Source organism: Gymnogyps californianus, chromosome 3 (assembly GCF_018139145.2).
Source record: "Gymnogyps californianus isolate 813 chromosome 3, ASM1813914v2, whole genome shotgun sequence".
In the NCBI taxonomy this organism is placed as follows: Eukaryota; Metazoa; Chordata; class Aves; order Accipitriformes; family Cathartidae; genus Gymnogyps; species Gymnogyps californianus.
In genome coordinates this window covers 11,969,087-11,982,612 of record NC_059473.1, presented here as the reverse complement: position 1 = coordinate 11,982,612, position 13,526 = coordinate 11,969,087, and the positions used below count along the sequence as shown (strand labels likewise).

General features: G+C 37.8%; 1 protein-coding gene across 5 annotated transcripts in view; it reads left to right on the top strand.

The window, feature by feature from the left end:
• Positions 1 to 13,526, top strand: part of EHBP1 (EH domain binding protein 1) — a 229,139-nt gene that overhangs the window by 147,767 nt on the left and 67,846 nt on the right. For all 5 annotated transcript variants that reach the window (XM_050894523.1, XM_050894522.1, XM_050894521.1 and 2 more), the window contains 3 exons: positions 93 to 141; positions 6,304 to 7,218; positions 9,184 to 9,327. In XM_050894523.1, the coding sequence (XP_050750480.1) occupies positions 93 to 141; positions 6,304 to 7,218; positions 9,184 to 9,327 (1,108 nt within the window). The remainder of the gene's footprint in view (positions 1 to 92; positions 142 to 6,303; positions 7,219 to 9,183; positions 9,328 to 13,526) is intronic.

Below are 13,526 nucleotides of genomic sequence, written 5' to 3'. Positions count from 1 at the left end.
TATTGTATGTCAAATTTTTAGATTCGGTCTGTTTTAAAACTGCTGCTTTTATCAAATACTGTACATACCCACTGTGCCATTTTCCCCCTCAGTGACTACAAGTCCCTGAATCCTCAAGATATTAAAGAGAACAACAAAAAGGTAAGAACTGCCAGGAAAAAAAAGTCAGCTTCAATTTTGGCTTCACTGCAGGTTTTTATTAATTTTGGGAAAGTGCAGTTGTTTTGTAAGGTCATAACAGCGGCTCACAGAAGGTATTCAACCTCCCACGGTTCAAATCGGATGCATTATTGACTCTTGTTTGTCATGGTCTTTAACATTCACAACAAGTGCAAGGCTGGCATTAGAGTTTAATATTTGTATGGCCTACATTAACTGTGAAAGCAGAGGAAAGGGCTAGCCAGCCTTCTGTGATCACTCCTCTGATTTTTCTAATCAGCCACGTAATTAAAAAAAAATGAAAAGCATAACTGCTCTTGGTTTGTCGTACACAAGACTTCTCTTTCTGTTGCTTTAACGGGGCTCTGTGTGTTGGTCACAGTCAATGTTGCTTTGATGGCGATTTTTGTATTTTTAACGATGAAATTTTACACCTACTTTTACACTGTACCAGCTGAGTGAAGTGGTGGATGCAACATGGAAAGTTTATGATAAAAAGTGTTGATACAATACTTTGCAAATAAACCAAAATATTAGCAAAATAGTTTATAGCATTGCGCTGAGCAGCTGTCTTAAATCACTTTTTGTACCTTTGTGATGCAAAGATATAAAAAGTTTCTCTGGAAGAAGCAGGAACTCGGTTTGGGAATCACCAGAAGACTTTTTATTTCTGCTCACTATTTTACGCATGTTACAAGCTTCGGTTGGGCCCTAGGGACATGTTTAGAAATGATAATTTTCATGTGAGTCACTGATAATAAAATTGTTCATGAAGATCATCTGAAAATTGTTTTTAAGTATCTGCCTTCTCAATGCTGTGATTTTATTTTTATACTGCTTTAAAAGCACTACATTTAATTGGGATGAAGGTATAAAAATATACTTTGAATAAATTAATTAGGTTCAATATTATATAGTGAATATAACTAAAGAATATTAGATTGTAGATATGTGGAATTTCTGAAAGTGCATTATTAAAATTCATTTGTGTTTAGGGTAATTATATTTTACTATGCCTGCACACTTATGTGTTAGCCAGGGAGTCACTTGTCTTTAAAATAGTACTTAAGTATTATAAGTAATGAAATATCTCTGAGCTGCTGTTATCTAATGAGTGATTCGGCCAATGATATCTTTTTCATAATAATACAGGGTCTTATGATGACCGAAGTGGATTATCCATGACATCACAGTGTTTTCTGTGACCATATGGTTTTGTACTTCAAGTTTTGTTGAGCGTTCGGGCTAATTAAGCCAGATTATAAAAAAGAAAGAATAGATTATTAATTAAAAATGTTAGCAGTACAACCGACCAGTCATCTTTTCTTTATGAAACTGTGATGGCAAACGGTGAACTTTTTAGCCTGTCTCTCTAACAGGATATAGTTCCCAGGATTGAAGAAGTAATGATTGTTGTTATTGTGCAGTTTTTTCTTTCATCACTTTGCAAGCCTTTGCCTGACAGCTACATTGAGTATCTCAGTTGCTTCCTGCAGATTTATTTCCTGGTCTCACACAGTTCTGCCTGATAACCCTGCGTGCCCTTGGTTGGAGTGAATGCAGGACTGGCAACAATGGCTGCCTATAAATTCCATGCAGATATGTAACACATTTGACAATGATTCCTCCTAACCAATTAAAATAACATCTATGGATGAATAGGACAATTTTCTTTGTCTGAAGCAGCTCTTTTCTCCCCCCCCCCCCCCCCCCCCCCCAGGAAAGGAGGTAAGAGGTGACTGTGACCATAGATTAAAGGTTAACCCATAGAGTATATCTTTTAGAAGTGCATGACCTTGTTTGTATTTCAATAAAAAAAGAAGAAACCTTAAGAGACAACTATTTCAGTGCCATTACTGTGTATAATTACACATGGAAATGCACTGTTACAAAAGGCACATCATCAGAGCTTCTTCATAACGCACACTAGTCATTTCCAAATTGGTGCTGCCTCTGATGCTGAATAAAAAAGGGTATTTACTTGTGACATCTGATCTTGGCCAATATGTCAGTGTGTTACATAGCTGGGAAATGGTTGGAATACTGCCTGTGGTGCTTGTGCTGATGGATCTCAATTGATGTCTGTCAATCAGCTTGTCAGTAAATTAAAAAAGAAAAAAAAAAAACTTCATCAGGAGATAGGTAAATAGATTTAGTATCCTGAATATGCATACGTGTGTGTGTGTATGTGTTGTAATTTCCACAATATAATTATATCTCTAAAAAAAACCCTAAACAACTACTCCAGATTACATTAGCATCACTCAGAATTCAGATATATTTTTGGTGCATTGTGCTCATTGCAAATTCAAATTTCTGTGAGGAACAAAAGAGAAACCAGGATTATCTTTGAGAAAATTAAAAACGTTCCAGGGATACCTTCCCAGCTGATCCAAAGAGTTGTGGTTCTACTTAAATGTCATATATATCTAACTATCCATATAACCTTCCCAATAACGTTAACCAATTTTATTTACTACGTCCATTTGATTATTAGTAAATAATAATGAAGGATATGTTAAAATTACAGCATACTGGTAGTATAGTCCCTTATCAAGAACAGAAATTTTTCATATTGCTAATAACATGTCCTGCACTTTAAAAATGTAAGCTACTAAACTACACTTGGCTGGAGCTTGGAGGGGACGAAAGAACGAGAAGTGGAAGGGCACAACAGTATGGTTCTAATAATGAACTTCTGTTTTTAATTACTTTATTGTTTAGAGAAGCTTGTTTCATTTGAGGGATTATTGTGTGGAAATGGTAATATATCTTCTGGATGTTTGATTGGCACTTTCAATTTTTGTGATGCTTTTTTTTTTTTTGCCTTTTTTTTCCAGTTTTTGACTGTTTCTACTAAATTCCTCAATACATTTGAACTCAATTGTCTTGACAAAATATTCCATTTTGCAACGAAGGAATCCTTTTAGAATATACATTTAAACAGAAGAATTCAGAATTACAGAGATCGCATTGAGTCAAAATGGAAAAAATTCCCTACCTTTAAGGTGGCAGCCATATTTTTATAACAGGTGTACATGCTCACTTCTACTATTTGATTCCACAAAATCATAAGCATGTATTTAGTAGTGTGTGTAGGAGTTGCTTGTTGACCTCAGTGGGATCATGCAGGAGTATACTTAAACATGCATATAAACATTTGCAAAATCAAGGCTTAGTTATGCCTCTGTTTAACAAAAAGTAATTTTGACTTGGAAAATTTACTCTGTTAATACCATATTACAAACTAGTTACAAACTAGTTAGAAATGCTAGGCATTTATAAATACACTGGAATATCAAGAAGCTCCCAGCTTTTCTAACAGTGAAGGAGAACCCATTACACGCTTGCTGTATGGACACGTACAGAACATACGATTGCTATTTCTAGAACTAACGACTGTAAAACATTTGCATGCCAATCTAGATATCTAGTGTACTTTAAAAGGAGAGAAGCAAGAATGTGTGTAGTCCAGAATGAGAAGGAGAGGGCATGGGAAATAAGTATCTGGCATCAGTGGGAAACTATTGTATTTCATCCCAAGCATCACAAGAAGAACTGAGCAGACAGTAAAAAGTGATTGCAGCTGTATCGAGAATATCCATCATTCCAAATTCAATCCTTCTGCTGTACTGTTACCCATTCTAAGCAAGTGCCTTTCCTGACAACTCTGAAACACTGTCCCCACCTTCATTTTACAGACCCTGGGAGATATTCTTAGGATTTAGTTTTATTAGCATATAAATAAGAAATTAAGAGTATAAAAGAGTTCAGGTCAAGTCATGTCTATGGGCTTTGGCTGCCGTGGACTGCTAAGCCCATCCTTAGGTCTTTTCATTCCTCAACTGGTAACTCCCACTACCTTCAGTGTGGAGTAACAGATTATTTATGCCACTGAATCAGCACTGACCCACTTAATCAAACAACAAATCCTGGTGTTACCTTTGGTCCACAGGACAACACAGCTGGCTTGCTACATTTGCGTACCCAGCCTGTTTTCTGCTGGCGTATGAGCATTCATCATTCCTGGTGCCATGCCATTGCCGTGGCTTAGGCTGCCCACCCAAATCCCTGCACTGCTCCCCTTTAACTCTCCTTTCTCTGTGCTCCTCATGTCTATTTGGTTCCACCTCTCTTGTCTCCCTCTCCTCCATATCCAGCCTGATCCTGCTCCTCCAGCTCTGTGTCCCAAGACCAGGTAAACGATAGCTATCCCTCTTGTACCATCCGAGTTCTTTCCATTCTCTCCCACCCATCATTTTTCTGTTACTCTGCTCCATCTGGAGCTTTGTATGAGCAAATACAGCAGTCATGTTTTCTGCTGCTACTCCTATATCTAAGCACAGCTCTGCTTTTATAAATGGCATAACAGTCTCTCATAATGAACCTTCCCAAGAAATTATACCCCACCAAAGACCAGCAATGATTTTAGGCCAAATCATTTTGCGCAGGGAGAGCCAGAAGGGCATAAAAAAATAAATTATTCGGATAATTTGTATGTCTAGATAAACGCTGTGAATCATTTGTTATAGTGATATTAAAAATTACTTCACCAAAAATGCTTTGGCAAGTTATACCTGAGCATGAGGGGAAGCATACAAAATTTCAGGAAGATAAATTCCAGCTCTCAGAAGCAGAGTTTGAAAAGTGGCCGAAATGAAAACTGTTTGACCCTTGAGTAGGGAATGACATTGCAATGGGAATGAGAGTGCCTCCTTTTCTCAGAGCAAGTAAAATAACTGGGTCTGCTGGGAGCCGGCCAGGCCAGACCCACGTTCTAACTCACCGTTGAACATTTACTAGTATGAAAACCAAGAGGGTAAAAAAATCGTAATTGATTTTTCCTTTCTTTCTTCCACCCTTCTAAAACTAAATAAATTAAGGAAATAGTGTAAAACTGGGGTAGAGTTGAAGCCAGCAATGTGTGTTATTGTTTCCTTGTGAAAGGACAGGTTCTTGTCCATGTCTTAAATTTAGCATCCATTTTTGTTCAAAATAGTGTAGGAACAACTGTGAACGTTTTAGATCCCTTCAGAAGGGGGTGAAAAGGAGCTGCAGAATTACTGGGGGAGGAGAAGTCCAAGTGCTTTAAATGCATGCATCTATGCGAACAGGAGGCCTTTTTAAAGGCTTCCTTGAAACACAATATTGTCTTCCCGGGTTAATCCAGGATAGTAATAATTAATTGTAAATTGAGAAACAGCTTTAATTCTTCAAAACTAGAAAAACCTGATGCACCAAGCCCACTCACTTAAAGGGACAGCAGAAAGAAGACAATGTAGCCTCACAAAGTGGGAGTCTTGCAAACTGTTTAGCTTTTAGAAATGAAAGTGAGGTGGAAATGAAATTCACACTCTCTTTCTTATAAATTTAGCAGCAACAAATGTTTTAAAATGCATTTGTTTGCTGGATTAATGTGATTTATGTCTTGTATCAAGTAATCTGTGGTGGTGTTCTTTTTGACTATCTGGACATAGTTTTTCGTCAACACAAATCACTGCAATTACATGACCAGTAGAAGGGAGAAGGTTGATCACCAGTGATAAAGCCCAAAATGGATTAGTGTCGTATTTCTTCTATCTTTGTTCCTTATCTTAAAAAGCCATCCTTAGTTGCTTTTTTTCTGGTCCAACTCTTACACTTTTTTAATTTGCTTGTTTCCTGCTACTTGAGTGAGAACGATTTAAGATATTGGTAGGTTTTCTTAGTGCAAACAGAGGGCTTTTAAGTTGCAGTTTGATGAACAGCTTTTTACTCATTCAAGTGGCATAATTTTGAGTAACCAAAGATTTTAATATAGTATGGTATTGAGGTATGTTAAAAATATTTAAAACAATGCCATTTGAATGTCTTTACTGGTCATGTTCTCTCAATTTGCATTGCTGTGAAGATACCTTGGAAGATATCTAGAAGCCATTGGGAAAAATCGATGAGTTGGATGTTGGATTGTGCAACAAAAAATAGTAACTACTGTAATGAAGCCAAAAGAATAATAAGTAATAGAGTTGAACCCATACTGTTCCTATAATACTGAATATGTTTTAGGCTTGCTTATTTTGACTGAAACGTCCACTTGCCTTCTTGAAATGTTATGATATGTAAGAAACTGCCGCATTGTAATCTTTATTTTGTCTGTTTTTAAAGGCATACGATGGGTTTGCCAGTTTAGGAATATCGCGATTGCTGGAACCTTCTGACATGGTTTTATTAGCAATACCTGACAAACTGACTGTTATGACCTATCTCTATCAAATAAGGGCGCATTTCTGTGGCCAGGAATTAAACGTGGTTCAAATAGAGGAGAACAGTAGTAAAAGCACATATAAAGTGGGTAACTATGAAACGGACACAAACAGTTCTGTCGACCAGGAAAAATTCTACGCAGAGCTGAACGACCTGAACCGGGAGCCCGAGCTGCATCCGCCAGACAGTGGTTTGGCAGACTTTGCTTCTCAGGACGACTCCGTATTTGTAAATGACAGTGGTGTTGGCGAATCTGAGAGTGAACATCAGACTCCCGATGACCATTTAAGCCCAAGCACAGCTTCCCCGTCTTCTCGCAGGACTCGAAGTGACACGGATCCACAGAAATCCCAGCAGAGCTCTGGAAGGACTTCTGCGTCTGAAGACGTTGGGAAGTGTAGCAGTACAGATACAACACAAGCACAGCCTACATTGGGAAGGAAGAAATTACTGATAGCTGACACTTTAGACTTGAGTGACTTGGCACATGTCAGTGATCAAAAAGAGGACGTGTCTCCCACAGTTGCTTGTGAAGATAATGACAAGAAGAGACACCAGAGCTCAGACAGTACCATTGGTTTCTCAGAGCAAGAAAAGCTGGGACATATAGGATCCACAGAGAGCACAAGAGCAGATCCCAGTTCACCTGTCACAAAGCCGAGTTTATCTCCTATTTCTAAGCTTGGATACTCCTATAATAAGGATATGGATCTTGCAAAGAAACCGCATGCTTCTCCGAGGCAAACAGAATCTGATTCTGACAATGATGCCAGGACGGCTTTAAATCATGCAGATCAAACTGCAAAAACAGCCCAGGTAAGAAATTTAAACTTCCCTATGCCTGTGAGTCAGGATGGAGATGCTGTTCAAGTTCTTTCTCCATGTTTGTAATTTACACCATATCTTCAGTATAAATGGCAAGGTGAGCGGAGTATTTTTATTGTTGGGCAATAAATACTTTGACTGAGAAGTAGGTGGTGCTGAAAAAGAGCCATTACATGAAAAAATAATTTGTAGGAATTGTCCTACTGTTAATCTTTCCAATCTCTCTCTAATTAAAGGAAGTTATATTCTCAACTATCTCAAAGATGATGGCTCCAAGGCTTTTGCCACTGAGTGTGGCAACACCTTTCTTCTGAGTATTGCATACTGAAGCAAAAACTGGAAAAAGACTTATCAATTCGTTGATCCGTATTCAAAAAATGTAAAGTTTTGAATACCTTAAAATATACCAAAGATATTTCAAAATCTTGTCCGAGAAACCACACAGCCTTGTGAACATAGCCACGACGGTGAGGTAGAAATTCCAGAATATTAAGTTATGCTGTTCATTGAGTGGCGTCAGGCATGTCACTTAACCACAATATCATTTTCCTTTCTATAAAGATAAAAAGTATACACCCACTTACCTTGCAGATTTATTGTGAGGATGAAAGATCAATATTATATAAATGCTGAGTATTATCAGTAAAGCATATCATCACAAAAATATGTAAAAAATGTTATCAGCCCTGTTTACAAAAATGCCAAAGCAGGCCTACAATTTTACCCCTATGAAGACCTTTCTTGAGTTTTGGCTTTGTTTGGCTTTGTGCCATTAGCTCTGATAAGAAAAGAATATAGCCAGTCTTCTGGTAGTGTGGATTGCTTCAAATATTTTTACATTTTCTCCTGAGTAAGCACCATAAAGATTGATTTTATTGCAAGAGAAGTCCATAGATGGGTGATAATGGCCAAATATTAGTTCCATAGTCAGCTAATTTCTTTCCTTTAATCAGTGAGGTCTCATGAAGTTTCTCTTCATCATTGTCTTTGTGTACTGGATGAGAAAGGAACAGCTTGGCCCATACAGAATAATAGAGCAGGAGGAGACAGGATGTCTTCTCTACGAAGATTTTCTTGTGCAAGGGTATAATAGGCCAAGAAAAAGGAAGAGATGACTTTGAAGGAGATTCTCTGTTGTTAATCATCTGTGCATTTGCACATGGCAGTAAAATCTCAGATGTGAGCCTCAATCTTAACCTTGAACACTCAGTTGTTGGTTAGAGTCAACCATCTCAATTTCCACCTGGTTGTTGCAGGAGCACAACCTGCAACATCTGTCCCACCTCTGTCTCTCATGTAAAGGCCTAGAGACGCATTTCCCCAGAGTCTTCACAGTTGACCTTGACTAAGAAGTCAGCGCTTGGGAGCGTATAAGTGTGGGAGCTGCTCATGTTGCCTATGCAGAAACCCCCCTTCTGTTATTTCTACTCTGCAATATAATCAGTCGTGTATGAAGAAGGGGCTTTCTTGTGGATATTCATAAATGAAGCAGAAGCAGATATTTTCACAGGTTTTTTGCCTTGTACCCAGCCTCTTTGTGTTCAATTTAGGTTATAAATGAGCGATACCCATATAAGTAGCCAATGAAGCATTATATTTGCATACATATTAAAGTAAATAAGTAAACACATAGCACATTTAACATAGCTTCCATGAAGCCAATTATTTTTTTTCCACAGTTGCAGTTTAAAGGCATTAAATGTTGATAGAAATTAAGTTTTAAGGGGAGGGGAGAGAACTCTTATTTACATTATAAAGGCCTATGACTTTTTTTAATTTTACATTTTGATCATCTTTACTTTTCATTTCTATAGAATGCTCTGTCACCTCATGAAGCTGTAATCCATGTGACTCCTGACCTTTATTATATAGGAAGGCTCCTGGCTATTAACTACTGTATAAATGTTAAGTACCCTGAGGCTGCCTTGCTGTTAATTATATTTCTTTATTTTTAAGCAACGTATGTTGTCAAGACAGGAAGAACTTAAGGAACGAGCAAGAGTTCTGCTTGAGCAAGCAAGAAGAGATGCAGCTTTAAAGGCAGGGAATAAGCAACTAACCAATACGATCATCCCAGCCCGCAATAAGCAGCTGAATGATGTAAGAAATATTGGCCAGTATGGCTGTTTACATAGTTAAAATTTATTGTATGTGCATATGCTTTTGTGGGGGGCATGTCCTTGCAGAATATTTCTTTTCCACGCTGAATTGCTCTGATGTGTCATGTAGCCTTGGTTCATTTTTAAAGCCTGTTTCTCCTGCTGTTATGGCCAACAGAAAGATGCCTTAGACTTCACCGGAAGCAGAGGTCTGGGAGCACCTTCTTTGATTGGCACTGCAGTTTCTAATGGGATGAAAAACAAAAGTTACTTGTTAAATGATAGTGAAGTAATTTATGCTATTTTTGATTACTTCTCTTTTTTTTTCAGTTAATGTAAATGCATTCCCTGAGCCTGTGATGTCAGCTACTTGCTGCTTCATAAGTGTTGTTGCAGTGAATGAAGCTGCTTGTGGCAGTCTTGTAAAAGAGTTGATGGAACAATTCCTTTTTATCACCAAAGTTGATTATGCTGGTGAGATGGGAAAGTGGAGCTAAGGAATGAGCTCCAGTGTTGAAGCAGCTATGGTTGCACCTCCAGTGGCCTCTGTGGTGACCTGGAAGGATGCATACTCTCTGGAGATGAAAGCTAATTAATTTTTACGCAAACCTTCGCAATGTGGGTTTTGTGATTCTCACTATTGTGCATTAGAGACTGTACTGGCAACTGAGAATGTAAATGTAACTGAAAAATAATGATACAGAGAAAGGCTTGAATCTTTACTGATTCACATCTTTCAGAGCCTAGTCCTGAGGGGCAGATTCTGCTTTTTACATAAATGGGATCATACAATCAAAAAATTAAGACAGTGATTTACATGTCTTGTTTCATTCTCTTAACTGTATTGGATCCACGCTGTACTTTTTTTTTTTTCTTAACAATTCCTCTCCCCAAACTAACACTTCTTTTTTTCTTCAAAATACATTCATATATGCAGACAAGTCTTATTTGTATAATGATAACATAATGATATATAAGCAATTTTTTATTGCTTTGTATTTAAGTTTTTCCTAGATAAGTATATTTTAGTATAAATTTCACTTCTGATTTTTTTTTTTAATTAGTTTTCCATAAAGCAAGCAGCATTAGAGGAGGGATACTATAGGCAACTACTCAGGCAGAAACAACTGTAAAGTTGCCTAACATTTTTTGTTACAAGCTCCTATTTTCAAAGGTTTTACAACTTTGCTAGTATTTCATTGTTTGAGCTGAAATTTTCCCCATCAGCTCTCCGCCTGAGGGTAATATTTATTTACTTTTTTTACTTCAAAAAAAAAAACTGTTCAACTGTTTCTCTGTATTAGGTTGGATAAAGTATTGTTTTATCCACGTTAAAAAATGTCTTACGGGAAGAAGGTTCTATCCCGTTGAAAAATCTGTTCAAAACAATCACAGTTGTGTTAATAGCACAATCTTGTCAGAGCGCCTTGAAGTTCAGAAAAGTTGGTAAGTGTCAGTAAAAATTGTCTGTATGGACATAGCACAGTAAGAGCATCTTTTACCGTTGTTCACCTAAGGATCAGGGCCCATTCTGATGCAGATCATAGTATTGGAAAGCAAAACTTTCTTTTTTTAGACTCAAACTCCTGCTGATGAAATCCAAACAGGAGGAAAAGGAGCTACCCCAGTGGCATGCAGAAGAGAGATGCCCCGGGTAGATGGCAGGGAGGTAGATGGCAATGTGAAGTTAAACAAAAATGAAGACTGTCTCTAGCCCATGAAAACCAGCTGAAGGATAGGAGATGAAGACAGAGTTTTCAGGGTGAGAGTCAGGATTGCATAGTTCAGGCAGCCAGATTACCTGTAGGACCTTATTTCATTTATTACAGAAGTTGAAAAATGAATTGGAAGCCTGCAGGAAAGGGAAGGGCAGTCTTTTAGGGCCACTTTGCAGACCCAAAGTTTCTTGCTGCCTCCATCAGAAGCTCTTTACAATGTTGGGATGGTACCTTCAACGCAACAGACTCAGGGTGGTGGATTCCTTGATTTCTGATTCCCAACCCAAGATTCTTGGGGACTGATTTCTGGAAGTTTTAAATGCACCCAGCTGTAGCCAAGTCAAGGAGAACCGTGCTGTGAACAAATGGTCCTGGCCCCTCTGAAATCTATTTGCTCAGAGCGCCCAGGATAATGGGCACTCTTGACTTGAGTTGACTGTAACAAAAGAATAACAAAAGCTTGTCAGCTCAGAAGGGTGTTGTGGAGATGTAATTTGGAAGCTCTTAGATATGACAGTGAAGAGTGCCACAGACATGCTCTGCAAGAAAGTAATAATTCTGTGTCCAGAGAAAAATGTAAATAGTGTATTTTAAACAAGGTGTACGGCAGACAGTGAATGATGGGGGTAAAGTGAGATATTGAACAGTTGTTCATTCACTGAACGTTGTCAGTCATGGCCACTGAAAAAGACAAGTATCCTGCAGGAAAAAAAAAGTATGGGTTATGCAATTAAAGACTATACGAAATGAGAATCAAAGCAAGGTTGTACAGCTAGTGTAATTTTGACATTTTCTAACTTTTGAGTGCTTGACTTACCAAGCTCAACATTCTCCTAATGCATTTCAGTGGGAAACATGCATTGCGAAAGGGAAGTGTCTTTAATGGAGGCTGGTATAGTATTCATATTTCATATATTATATAAAGTTGATATATACAGCTTTATATAATATATATTATTATATAACATATACATATGTTATATACATATCCATACATATGCATGTTCAGAATGAGGATGTATGTATGCATCAACATATATAGATGTAAGATGCATTGATTTCTGTTTTTCTTTAACATATTTGATCTTCACAGAGATGAGACATTTCCATTTGGTGTAGTTGTGCCTGTTCGCTACAGGTCATTGCTTATTTGATTGTTAGAAAATAGTACAGACTTATTTCTATTCAGTGTTTTCTGGTCATTAAGGTTAATAAGAACTTTGACTCAAAGCAGTGTTGTATGTGTCAGTGTGCAGTAATGTGTAGTAGTGTGTTATCCAAATGAGAGTTATGATAATGAGAGTCAGCATTTAGTAGTGGGAATTGGACTAGGCTCATTTTTGGGATGGATTGAGAGGGATTCAAAAGAAAATGGTTTAAAATAGGAAGATCTAATTTTAAATAAGAAAACTTTAAAGAGACAGTCCAGGGCCAATACTTTCGAAAGTAACTCTTGAAGTTTGCAATTGCATCTTTTTTGATACCTTCACGAAAAGAGCTTTAAGCAGCCCAGTCTTTCAGAGCGTGCTCTGAAAATCAGTCATCCCAGCTAAGCTAAGCCTGCAGAGTCATTAGTTACTTTTGAAAATCTTGTCTTGTAGGCCTCGCTGTTACCACTTTACATTTGTCATATGAGAACTATGAATCTCTGTTTTCTTAGTAAACAAGTGAGAACAATATATAGTGCATGGGGTTGTATTGCTGCTTGAGGTCAACAAAAGGGAGGAAATTTCCAAGTCTGTTCCATGGTTGTAAATACAGGTTACTTGGTATGTGCTCGGCTGATTTGTTTTGGTAAAAGTCTTTTTTGAAAAAAACAGTGTTCCTGTTTCTCCTCTAAGCATAGAGCAAATACCTTAGACCTTCTTCAGCCTAAGCCTTACCCTTCCTCTGGTAGAACCAATATTGTGTTATTTTTTTCAGTAGTCATGTACTCTGGGCTTGCTTTTCTTCCCCCCCCCCCCCCCCCCCTTTTCTTTTTCCCCCCTTTTTTTCTTTTTTTTTTTCTTTTTTCCTTTTTTTTTTTTTTTAAAATCTCTGTTGTCTCTTTATTGACCACTAGCTGGTCTCTCATGAAGAACTGGCTGTTTTTGCATGACAGTCCATTCTCTTGGCTGTTTACCCCTTTTTCTTGAGTCTTCTTTCTTGCTGCAGTGTGCTTCCATCTTCTCATGTTTGTGCTCTGGGTTAAGCCCATGTCAGTATTCTCACTTGCTTTACTCCCCCCCCCGCTTTTAACTCAGAAATTGATGAAGTTGTGGGAGCAGAAGATTAAGGCACTGAATTTGCGCGTATACCTGTTAACTCAATCCCATTTTCCTCTGAATCACGTATTTGTTACTGCATCCCAAGCTGTATCCCCTTCCCCTTCTTTAGTTTGTGTCTTCTTGTTCTTTCCTCTCTCTCAGACTGTATTTCAGCAGTCTGCCCTGGCCATTTCAGCTCCCCTTCTTCTACTTTTTAACTTTTCTTTCTTAATACC